The 11,014-nt window shown below is 46.5% G+C and overlaps 5 protein-coding genes across 5 annotated transcripts; 2 read left to right on the top strand and 3 right to left on the bottom strand.

The window, feature by feature from the left end:
• Nucleotides 1-846: 846 nt before the first annotated feature.
• On the top strand, nucleotides 847-5,459 carry N7479_006392 (Mg2+ transporter protein CorA-like/Zinc transport protein ZntB; the record flags this gene model as incomplete). Its single annotated transcript, XM_057254086.1, has 6 exons — nucleotides 847-1,686; nucleotides 1,909-2,305; nucleotides 2,363-2,523; nucleotides 2,602-3,678; nucleotides 3,741-5,035; nucleotides 5,114-5,459. The coding sequence occupies 6 exons, from the start codon at nucleotides 847-849 to the stop codon at nucleotides 5,457-5,459; spliced, it is 4,116 nt and encodes a 1,371-aa protein (XP_057107948.1).
• A 573-nt stretch (nucleotides 5,460-6,032) lies between these two features.
• On the bottom strand, nucleotides 6,033-6,965 carry N7479_006393 (putative HAD superfamily hydrolase; the record flags this gene model as incomplete). Its single annotated transcript, XM_057254087.1, has 3 exons — nucleotides 6,033-6,752; nucleotides 6,787-6,925; nucleotides 6,946-6,965. 3 exons carry the CDS (start codon nucleotides 6,963-6,965, stop codon nucleotides 6,033-6,035), a joined length of 879 nt encoding a protein of 292 aa, XP_057107949.1.
• Nucleotides 6,966-7,251: 286 nt separating this feature from the next.
• Nucleotides 7,252-7,674, bottom strand: N7479_006394 (phosphotransferase family protein; the record flags this gene model as incomplete). Its single annotated transcript, XM_057254088.1, is given in 3 exon segments — nucleotides 7,252-7,463; nucleotides 7,479-7,534; nucleotides 7,565-7,674. The coding sequence occupies 3 exon segments, from the start codon at nucleotides 7,672-7,674 to the stop codon at nucleotides 7,252-7,254; spliced, it is 378 nt and encodes a 125-aa protein (XP_057107950.1).
• A 1,476-nt stretch (nucleotides 7,675-9,150) lies between these two features.
• On the top strand, nucleotides 9,151-9,619 carry N7479_006395 (uncharacterized protein; the record flags this gene model as incomplete). The annotated part of the gene is made up of 3 exons (XM_057254089.1): nucleotides 9,151-9,202; nucleotides 9,298-9,404; nucleotides 9,464-9,619. The coding sequence occupies 3 exons, from the start codon at nucleotides 9,151-9,153 to the stop codon at nucleotides 9,617-9,619; spliced, it is 315 nt and encodes a 104-aa protein (XP_057107951.1).
• Nucleotides 9,620-9,836: 217 nt separating this feature from the next.
• N7479_006396 (isocitrate lyase/PEP mutase family protein) lies at nucleotides 9,837-10,622 on the bottom strand (the record flags this gene model as incomplete). The annotated part of the gene is made up of 1 exon (XM_057254090.1): nucleotides 9,837-10,622. The coding sequence occupies one exon, from the start codon at nucleotides 10,620-10,622 to the stop codon at nucleotides 9,837-9,839; it is 786 nt and encodes a 261-aa protein (XP_057107952.1).
• Nucleotides 10,623-11,014: the final 392 nt, after the last annotated feature.

Here is an 11,014-nt window from a genome sequence, read left to right on the forward strand (position 1 = left end):
CTTCATTGCATAAGCCCCTTGATTCCCACGAGAGAATACATCTATGCCTCTCGATTGATTTCTTATTTCCTTTGTTTTTCATGCATTTTTCTTATTTGTATTTATATTGATGGGAAACCAGCGCACTGGAAGGAGTCGGACGGTCTGATCGTGTTTCCAAATCCGCGATTTATTGTTTTGTTTCAACATGTCTCCCCCTTGCAACCCCATTTTCTTTTGTTAAATGCTTGCGGATGACATTACCGAGACACGATCAGATGAGGAACTACATCCATGGGAATAGATAGAGGGTTGGACTAGGGATTATCTTGGGTATGGATGGGTTCACGATAGGGTCTGGGTTTGTTTTAGGGAGACTCCTGATGCTGGTGTCTGGTTTAGGATTTAGTTTTAGTTATGCCTGTTCTTTTTAATGTTTCCTTCCTCATTGTCTCATAGATTTAATTATTGTATTGCTTCTTTTTTTGATCCTACCTTCCTGACTGTCGTTTATGGTGTCCTTTTGCTTTGCTGCTTGCTCTCTGACGAAATATCATCTTCCAATGAAGTCGTTCTTCGCCATCGTTTGGATTTTGATCAGAGAACAATAATAATAAACAGTCATTGAACTCGGTTTCTCCTCACCGAGTATTCCAAGTAATCAGATGATACTCAGCGCTATAGATCTACCGCTAACTAGATCGAGAAGCTCCTAGTTATTGCTAGCTCATCTTAGTCTTACTGTCGCGCTTAGCTCGTTTCTTATTGGCGTTGTAGCTCCATCGCAGAAAGAAAGACGCTGTGCCCCTCATCTGCCCGATCGTCACCTAAACTATTTCCACTCCCATTTTACATCAACAAACCGCCATGACAAGCTCGGTTTCAATAGAATCGACAAGCCCTCATGCATCGTACCATTCCTTCTCCGACGATGAAGGTTCTTCTGGAGACCAATCTGGTGTGCATGTCGCATCGGAAACAGGCATTGAAAACGAAGATTATGATCCTGCCTGGGCGGATGTGCAGTATCCAGATGAGTTAAAGCCCAGTCGCAGTACAACATCGGAAACAGGCATTGAATACGAAGACTATGAGGATCGCCGGGCGCGTGTGCAGTACCATACAGATGAGTTAAAGCCCAGTCGCAGTGCAACACGGGAGAGAGAATATACCCCAAGGCAGAGAAGACCTGTCCGAAGGCAGAGAGATCCTCCCATTACAATCGACGACCACGAGAATCCAGGTCCCGACAGCAGTGATGATGAAGTTGACTCGTCTGACGAGCTCTACACGCCCTCCGAAAGTACCGACCCAGAGTACAGCTTCTTGGATCCTCCAGACAGAAGAGCAAGAAATACAGCAAGTAGCAATCCAAGGATAAGGCGTCGAACATTCTCAAATAATTCGCCTGACTACTATCCAGACGTGCCTCTTCCTGGTCGGCCTTCATGGGCGGGTCAATCTCCAGAGCGTGTCAGAAATAGTTATGCTCCCCCTAAGAATGTGGAAGACCCCTTGAGAAGCCTGTCTGTAACGGTATCTCTTCGGTCTACCAACGGAGAACAGTGGACGGACGTGAACCATCCAATGGCCCGACCGTGGATGCAAGCCAGAAGCGCGCTAGCTCGTGGCTCGAAGACGGAGTATTTAGTGATCCGTGCAGCGGATCATTATGCCGAGGATGTTGACGATAGCATGATTACTCTGGTTTGTTATGATGGAGATGCACCTAAGAAGAATGAATTTGTGCAGATGCGGTGGCTGTAAGTGCAGTCTGGGGGGTTCTGTTCTATATTATATTATTTTGTGCTGAGGGGAAGTCATTCAGGCACTTGCAGCAAGCAGCCTCAGATTTACAGATTTTTGAAGTTGGTAGCCTCAGGGTATTTATCTATTATATTGGTGTAAATTGCTGATCATTTGGTGTAGGATCTGGTCCTTCACTGTCCACACGTTGACTCCAGCTTGAAATCAGTTGCGCTTGCGCTGCTCCGCGATCGTCGGCATCCCCCTGGTCTTTCTTCGGTGGAGGGAGCACCTCGGGAGTATATCAATCGTTATGATTACAGAGACAACCATGGAGTATGGAATGGACAGTCTGTCACGTTTATAAATGTGCCGTTCTTCACGATGAAGAAGAGGTCTCAGCTTGTTCCGGGTCAGACAACATCTAACGCTGCCGTGCCGATCCGATATCACACCTATAGGGACCATGGGATAATTGATTGGGACATCTCCACCAGTAGCACACGGTCTTCTTTTATTGGTGCTGATTCAGGAGACGAACTTTGCGTGACATACTTGTGGTGCCTGCTACTTGGATCGGGTCTGTGTATTTCTCAGTCCCTCTGATGGGGTAGGAAGATTGCTGACATAGGAATAGACACAATCGTAACATGTGGGGATATCTCTATCTCAGATCTACTTGCATCTAGTGTGACGATTGATAAGAAGTCCAATGCGAGACAGCCTTGCGCCATCAGAATTGTTGATCCCGATTCTAGATATTTCTATCTTGTCATCGAGTTACCGCTACCATACTTTGTGGGTACCTTTATTATTGTTATTATCAATTTGCGGCGCACCAGCAATATCAGTTGCGGGATGCTAATTGTGTCACAGGAATTCATGAAACACGCTTCAAACATAGCCAGGCTACCAAACGAGAAAACAACCAACGCCAACTTCAAACTTCTCACAGAAGATCACGATTTGCTCACCCCTGAGCGATGGGTAGATCTGATGGAGCGCGAAGACCTTGTAAGCCTTCAACTGCTATTGATTCGAAATGGGGCATACTCAGACGAGTCAGATGACTCCGATGATGAGATCAGAACGGTGAAAACGCATCGGAGCAACCAGAGACTATTCAAACGTGGAAACGATAGCACAGGCAAGGTCGTGAATGATGTGCAGAATGTTCTTCATTCTAAGCATTACATTATTGATTCTGCTTCGGAAACTGAAGGTTCTGGCGCCGAAGTGGCAGATCGGGCGCAACAAACAACGGCAGAGAAGCCTGTCGGAACAAACAGTTCATTTAGTTCAAAACCTTCAAAGCCTAAGGCACCTAGCTTTACAAAAGCCGGGAGCAACCGAGAACGAGGCGTTCATTTTGCTGATGATATCCGAGTTTGCGAAAGCGAGGACACCATTCCCGTCGAGAGCATAGGTTCCCTCGACCCTCCACCATCTGCTAGTGAGCCATTGGTAACCCATCCATTCTTCACATGGAATGTGGTTTCATACAGCACTACTCGTGCAAGTGATGGTCAATCGCATGTCAAGGTGTACCATCTCTTGAACCAAGTTGACAAAGCCATGGGAAGGAAGCGACAGAGAATCCATAAATACCTCTATCGGCGCGGATTCGAATGTACACTGCAAGAGCTCGAGCGTCGGCATCCTTATCTGATGAGTTCCCCAACCCAGCTACCCGAAACTGGGAAAGACAGACCTGACGGGACTGGGGGATGCCCTGATGGTGCTAAGGGTGAAATATTCCATACCATACTCGAGGGGAGCCACGATATGGAAGCCGCACGTCATCGGATTGCATGGGATGGCATCGTAAGGGATAATCTTCGTCCGCTTTTGAGCTTGTCCAAAGCTATTGCCCAAACCTTTGTTCCAGCCGACATGGAAGTTGTACATAGGTGTTGGAAGAAGCTTTGGGGTTCTCTGGATCGAATATTGAGGGTGAGCAATTTAGTCCTTACTTGGAGCGATGATGCACGCAACTACTAACATGAGAGATGCAGTGTATCGAGATTCATTATAAGTTATCCCATGAATCTGCGGAGTATATTGTCAATAGCAAAATGCTAAGCAGCTTTGCCGTCACTGATGTGCTGGGGAATACTGAGGAGGGAGCACTGAGTTGCGTCGATTGTGAAGGAGGTACCCGCTACAATAACCTTCAAAAGGCGCTAGATCACCTACACGAGAAACATAGTCAGTGTCGGAGCTGCGACAAGTCAAAACGTTTTTATGATGATCCATGTACCGTTTGGGTGAAAGTGACGATGTTTGGAAAAAGAAGGAAGGTTCTAGACTCGCTGTCTGATAGGTTGTCCAGACTGCGTGAGTTTGTTCAATACCTTGAAAGTCTCCAGCGATGTGTTATGGATCTTCAGTTCTCTGTCCAATATGCTGGCAATAATGGAATTGATCAGGACGTTACAAGCAGACTGCCTTTCCTACCGAGTATTCTGGTCCGGGGATTCGAGGAATTCCTTCTCTCCAGCATCTCATTGGCACACTACCTTTCGAGATCAGGCTTTTCTGGCCGTGTTTTGACCTTGAAACGTCACTTTCCTCGCCATGAAAGTTCACATAACCCTTCACAGTACTCATCATATTCTCGAGCCAATTCCAGCGCCCGCACAGGTTCTCGATATTCAAATACCTATGGTGATTCCAATGGTACACCTGGCTCTTTCAGCTATAGCCTAAGCGATGTCATCGACACTCAATCCTGTAGCATGAGAGAAGCAACCTCTCGTCTGAAACAAGCTCGGCGGGACCTTGTCCTCCTCAGCACAACTACCAGCCAAACCGGCAGTGTCAAATTGACATCCATTGGCCCTGAGTTCCTAATGACTATCATACTTTCCAATCTCAACACCCACGTTAACGGAAAAAAGACAAACCTCATTCAGATGTACAACCGCCGCATGATGAAGATCGCCAATAAAACAACCACAAACCCACAGCGCCGGCTATTTCTCGAGCTTTATGGCCTGGAAGACGACGTTTCTGCCATCAGGAATGTTATGTGGCAACAGCGCACCGCGCTGGCCAACTACGACCGTGTGTTAGATCCAAATTCATTCAGGGTCACGACCAAGGCACGTCGAACGCTGTATGAAGTTGAGCATGACTTTATCGAGAAGGAGCAAACTCGACTGGACGTCCAAATCATGCAGTCTGGAAATCTCCTCAGGGGTGTTGGGTACTATCGCGATCGTATCAAGCAGCATATCGAAATAATGGAGGAAGGACACGGAAAAGCCATTCGGGTTTTTACATTCGTTACCGCATTCTTCTTACCTCTGTGAGCTTTCTTTTGCCCCTTTCCTGACTAGCCTGGGCTTGTGGCTCTAAGTAGCAGTTACTGATGTCACTTTTGCAGGTCTTTCTGCACCAGTTTCATGGGGATGAACACGACGGATATTCGAGATACCAACTTCGACCAAACGATATTCTGGGAAATTGCTATTCCATTAACAATTGTGATTGTGACACTGGCGTTCTTGTACGGATACAAGTGGGATGATATCTACGAGTACGGCATTGAGTGGCGGGAGGAGAGAAGTCGTAAAAGAGCACAGAAACGAGCAAGAAAATTGGCAGAGAAATACAAGGAGGGTGATGAACAACCGAGGTGGCAGGTGCTAGGTGAAAAACTGAAAATGGGACGGCGGCGAATTCTAAGGCCGGGGAAGAATTGGAAACATGATAGTGGTGCATTTGCTTAGATATATTCCACAGCACATCCGAGCAGTTTTTGTCCGGAGCAGCCTATCTAAAGCATGAGTGCACACTATGAATAGGAGCGGATGGGAAGAGAGAGCAAGAGAGAAGGGGGTGGAGACCTGTCTGACTACAAGGTCCTCGCCTTATAGCCTTAGGCCACCCACTATTCACTGTAACTAAAGGAAAATACAGTATACTCAGACCTCATGCTAGACAGTGCGAGACTGCAGGCTACTGCCTGAGTACATACATGTGCACAGGTACCCCGCGTCAAGTCTATATACGTTGAAAAGAAATATAAATCATCTCATTCGATAAAGTGCAAGTTGCTAATGGCCATGGAAAAGACTCAAAAAGCTTCCACTTCTCTTAGAGTTACCTGTTGTTCTGAGGAAAGGAGATTACCAAGGAGGATCGAGACGTGAAGAGCTTGAGGATAGAACACTTTGACGAGATCGTTGCTTTTGGGCTCGCTGATGAGCCCATCTCTTCCTCTTCCTCTTTTTATATGTAAAATCATATTATAGGTGTTCTATAAGTGCCAATTGGAATCGGAACTGCCACATTGACATAAGTTAAGACCGCACATTGAGGCCGTACTTCTCATAATCAAATTCCTCCAAACTCGGTATACTTTCAGCCCAGCCATCATCAACCTCTCCTAGCTGCCAGTTGTCTCCGACCTGAAATCTCCCGGACCTCCCTGCTAGGATATCCTTGTACCTCGGTTGATACTCGGCTGCCACATCTGGATGCGGTACCCAAACAACTCTCATCCCAGCTCGTCTTCCAGCCTCTACCCCCGCAATGCTATCCTCAAAGACCAAACATTCGCTAGGGAGGATGGGACTCTCACCAGGTTCCAACCCGGAGTTCAGAACCTGCAACGCGACCAAGTAAATATCAGGCGCTGGCTTCCCTCGACCCTGTCGAACTCGGGGGTCATCAAGTAAGATTTTTCTATCGGGCGGGAAGAAACTAAGCAATCGTTTCGATTCTAGCCTAGAAGTTTTCAATTTGTAACTATGCGTCTTGGTACTGGATGCCAAAGCCAGCTGAATCACATCCCCAGAAGCAGCACTTCGTGCACAACTCAGATCCGTTAGAATCTTCTTCGCACCAGGTAGCGGCATGCAATTTGGAAAAAGCAGTCGCATTGCTTCGCTTGATTCAAGGGCGAACTGCTCGCGGGAGATTGGCAATTTGGCCCAGTTGTGGAATAACTCGCCTTTTGTTGAGTCTGCGACGCCCATGAGCTGTGCGCGGATTGACGGAGTCAAAAGAGGCCGGCCATACTTTTTTAAGAAGGTTCTTCGTGAATTGAGCGACTATGTCTTCCGAGTTGATGAGGAGACCGTCCATGTCAAAAATGCAGGCGCGGACTGCGGGGAAGCTGGCTTTTGTTAGCTTTACAGTATTTGCCTGTTGACGCTCGATAATGCCTGCATTGAATTTCGCATATAGATGCCTATGTTGGAGATCACTCACTCTGTCTTAGGGAGAGCCATGAAGGCCGAATGAAGGCAGGCTTTGGGACTGACACTGATTTGATGGTACTGGGAGTGATATGAGAAATGAGATATGGGTTGGGGTTTCGGTCGCAAAGCCCAACTGCCTTCGCGCCCCCAGTCCCTAAAGGGCTTGGGGCCGCAGCCCTGGAGGGGTTGCACATTCTCTACATCGTTTAGCGATCTTTTGTATATAATTCTCATAAAGAAGGTATATGATTGGTAGGATCTGGACATGAACTATATTATTATAAGATCAGGAGGTACTGACTTCTAAAAACGCCTGTCACTCAATAGGGCCCCATGCCAGGACTCTTTTCTGAATTTCTTGCATCTTCCTTTTGACAAGAACTTCCATATTCTGTTTCTCTGTTTCATCGAGAAGGTTGAGTATCTCTTCCCAGTCTCTCTTCCAGAAACGATCATCAATCTTTTGCCAGTAAACAGCGTCGAAGGCGAAACTCTTTCTTGCTGACCTCGAAATCTCTGCTTCACAAGCTATCCCTCATCGACCTAGAGAGCCCTTCTTTTTCTTCCACTCGGCTAGACTGTATGAGAACGTCCTCTCGCTCAATAAAGACGTTTAAAAAGATATTTACACGTTGATCATAAACATTTGGCCAGGGCTCAATACCACCTGGCCAGTTCTCTGGTTGTTCGAGTAGCAGCCATCATGGCGGCGCAGACGAGCACTTGGCCGGTGCTGCATAGGTGAACTCCCAATTTATGACCCCGAAAGTTTGCAAATCTGCATCCAGGAGTATATTCGAGGGCCGAAGGTCATCACATCAGAGCTTGAATGGACTAGAGTCCTGGTCCAAGGTAGATGTTTAGTTGACAATCTCTAATCAATTTGTAGAATAACTGCCGGCCTACGTGCTTAGCTTGGCAGTCGGTGACTGAGTCTACTTCATCACTGTGACTTCGTTGCAGCCCTTTTCTTCAGGAACATTGTCGCTTCAGGCCCAGGAAACAGGATGATTACAGAGCCGCCATATATTGAAGTACCCGGTATCTGGATCACACTGTTTCAGTGGAACTCCTCTTCGATGCTTCAGGATAAAATCACCGATGGCCCATAGGGTGCTTTCTTCGAAGATGCGTTCCAACCATTTATATGTGATACATCGTCACAGTCCATGCATTTTTGAATCTTCTGATTGTTTTATGCAAAAATGATATGGTTGTAATGTGTAAAGAATGAGGACAGGGGTAGTATTAGGAATCCAAAAGTGCAAAATCGTGTGAATTATGAGAGGTCCATAACTATATGCGTTAGTCTAATGCACATTAGCCGCCAGCTCTACTAATTTAAATTGCCCCTGAGGATATCAGATGGCTTGCTGAAAAGGGAAGGTTAACACCAAGCGTTGACTTGGATTTAATTGATTGGGGGCAACTGGATTCATTTGAAAAGTTTGTGTTAGAATCGAGAAGGATCGACACATTTCAACAAAGCTATGAATGATGTTCATGATAAAAAAGCTCACTGTCCTAGAATATCTCTTACGCCACATATATCCTGGGAATATGACCAGTCAGAATCCCCTGCTATATTGTGAGTGGCCAAGCTGAAAATCTGGGCTGGATTGACATTGGTAAGTGCACATAGAGTGAAAAATTCGCGCTGTCTATTTATTCTTTACATGGTCTATTTTCAAAATTGGTATCATCTAATATATACTGGCATGTGACTTGAGATTTATTCTCCTAGATCTGAGGCGAAGAAATCAATTGCAAGGGATCCTTCTACCAGTCGGCAATTTTATCCAGCAACATCATAGTTGATCACGTTGCTATACACCCCACAAAAAGCCAATAAAGCATAATTCTGAACATGAATAATTGTGTCACATAAAATCCAATTGAATTCGAGTTTATCAAACTGCTCGTGTTAGCCCTCGTATTCATGTGAAGCAGGAGAACATCGACGGCGAGTAGAGATGGCAAGTCTGTGGTAGCGCGAATGGTCTGGGTTTGAAACATTATTATCAAATATTGTAGATCGCTTCGTATTAAGTCATCTGGTCGTGTTTTTGCTCAAAATTTGATGCTTTAGGCATATGCGTATCTTGGTGTGCAGTATATATAAACAGTGATAGAAGTGCTTTACTCCCAATTTTATCAAGTAACCGATCACATTTTGTTCGCAACTAACTAGGACCTAAATATATAGGCCAAGAAAATGCATCTCTACAAGGCTTTTATTCTTGTGCTCGCTCATCTCGCCCTGAGCCGTATGTATTTCAACCAACATATATCCTAAACTACACAACTAACAAACATCCTTTCAAACAGAAGCAGCAGCTTGTCCAGCAGGAGGATGCGGCAGTGGCCCTGCCTGTGCCGTCACCGAAATATGCACAACAGCAACCTTTGCCTCGCCCTCCACGACTATCACAACTTGTGTCCCAACACCCACCTGCGCAGGAGTCTACTGTAAGAATTGAGAGACCCCATCTAACCACAACATTGAATGTTCCTCTAAATAATGCTAGCATCCTGTGAGTTCGGCACCCCGAACAACCAATGCTGCTCGGGCTACTGCGCCGCCACCAGATGTCGATCGACGGATCCTGACTGGCCATCTTGCATCGAAGATGGGGGGCCTTGCGTTGTCGATGCACACTGCTGTTATGGGAATTCATGCATAAATGGGATCTGTAGCCGGAATTAATGATACAGGGCCGTGATATATCAGAATTCCTATAGCACGTGCAGTCGGAATCGATTAATGAGTTTGTATCGAATTAAGGGCTGACAGTTTACTTCTGGGCTGCATGACTCTGTCAAGGGGTTTGAATGCCTAACGTATGAATCAAACATAATATATTCATGGGTTTATCTGAACAAGCATAGCTACATATGTACTCACAAAGCCAGCACCTGCTCAGCCTGTTCACTAAACGCTTTCATAGCAGCCCTCCACAACTCCGGCCCGACACTAACCCTCGCAACACCCAACGCCCGAATCTCCTTCACCCCCAGAAAGCCCTCTCTCAAATTCATTTTCACATTAACCATGCCCCCTAGGGCATCAACCAATCTTTGAACCTCTCCACTCGAAACACCCCTCCCACTAGGCCCACCCCAAACAAAAACCGTAGTAGCACCAGCCTCCAAAAACGCCTTCCCGCGCTCAATAGCCTCCTCAATAGTCCCATTCGCTGTCAGCAATACATCCGTCCTAGCATTGACCACAAAATCTGGAACCCCAGCTGCGGCGGCTGCCTGAACCACAACCCGAACCCGGGCCGCAGCCTCATCCACCGACCGCAGCACGCCAGTCGCGTCCATGTCTTCGAGATTACACCCCACAGCACCCAAGGTGATCACCTGGCTGATGGTATCTGCAAGCTCAGATACATCGCCGTACCCATCTTGCAGATCGACAGTCAGTGGTTTGGCAGGGTTAATAGCGCGGACGGAAGCGGCGATCGCGGCTATCGCGGTCAGATTTTGGGTTTTTGTTAGGGCGTTATCATCGACGCCGATCGTTGCGGCGATCGCGTAGGATGCTGTTGCGATGGCGGGTGCTTTTGGTAGTGAGGCGATTATTGAGGCTGTTGTGGGGTCGTAGACATTTGTTAGGATTAGGGGGTTGCCGGGTTGATGGAGGGTGCGGAGATATTTGGCAATGTCGTTTTGGGTTGGCATTTTGGGTAAAAGGGTATATGTACAGTACTATTTGGGGGGTATTTTGGGTGTTTTGGGTATAGATGTTTTGGATATTGTATTTGGGACTATTCTTTACAGATACACAATGGAACTTCTCATTAGAGGAAGATTTTCGGATCCGACTGATCTACGCAGATCAAGGCAGACAATGGGTAATATTTCCCCTTGTCTCAGACTGGAGAATAAGCCGAATGGCGCAAGGGGACGGTATTTTCCCCTCTCCGGCTGATGAAGAATTACACTTGTCCAGGTTGAGTATAACATGCAGGTCATTTGCAGGACACTGCTTACACTGCTGACGGACACTGTAACATTCTTATTTTATTTTTTTTGCCACAGTATGTGATTTGTGAAGTTGGGATCGAGATTGG

Source organism: Penicillium vulpinum (genome assembly GCF_028829585.1).
Source record: "Penicillium vulpinum strain IBT 29486 chromosome Unknown utg000003l_segment0_segment0, whole genome shotgun sequence".
NCBI classification, from domain to species: Eukaryota; Fungi; Ascomycota; class Eurotiomycetes; order Eurotiales; family Aspergillaceae; genus Penicillium; species Penicillium vulpinum.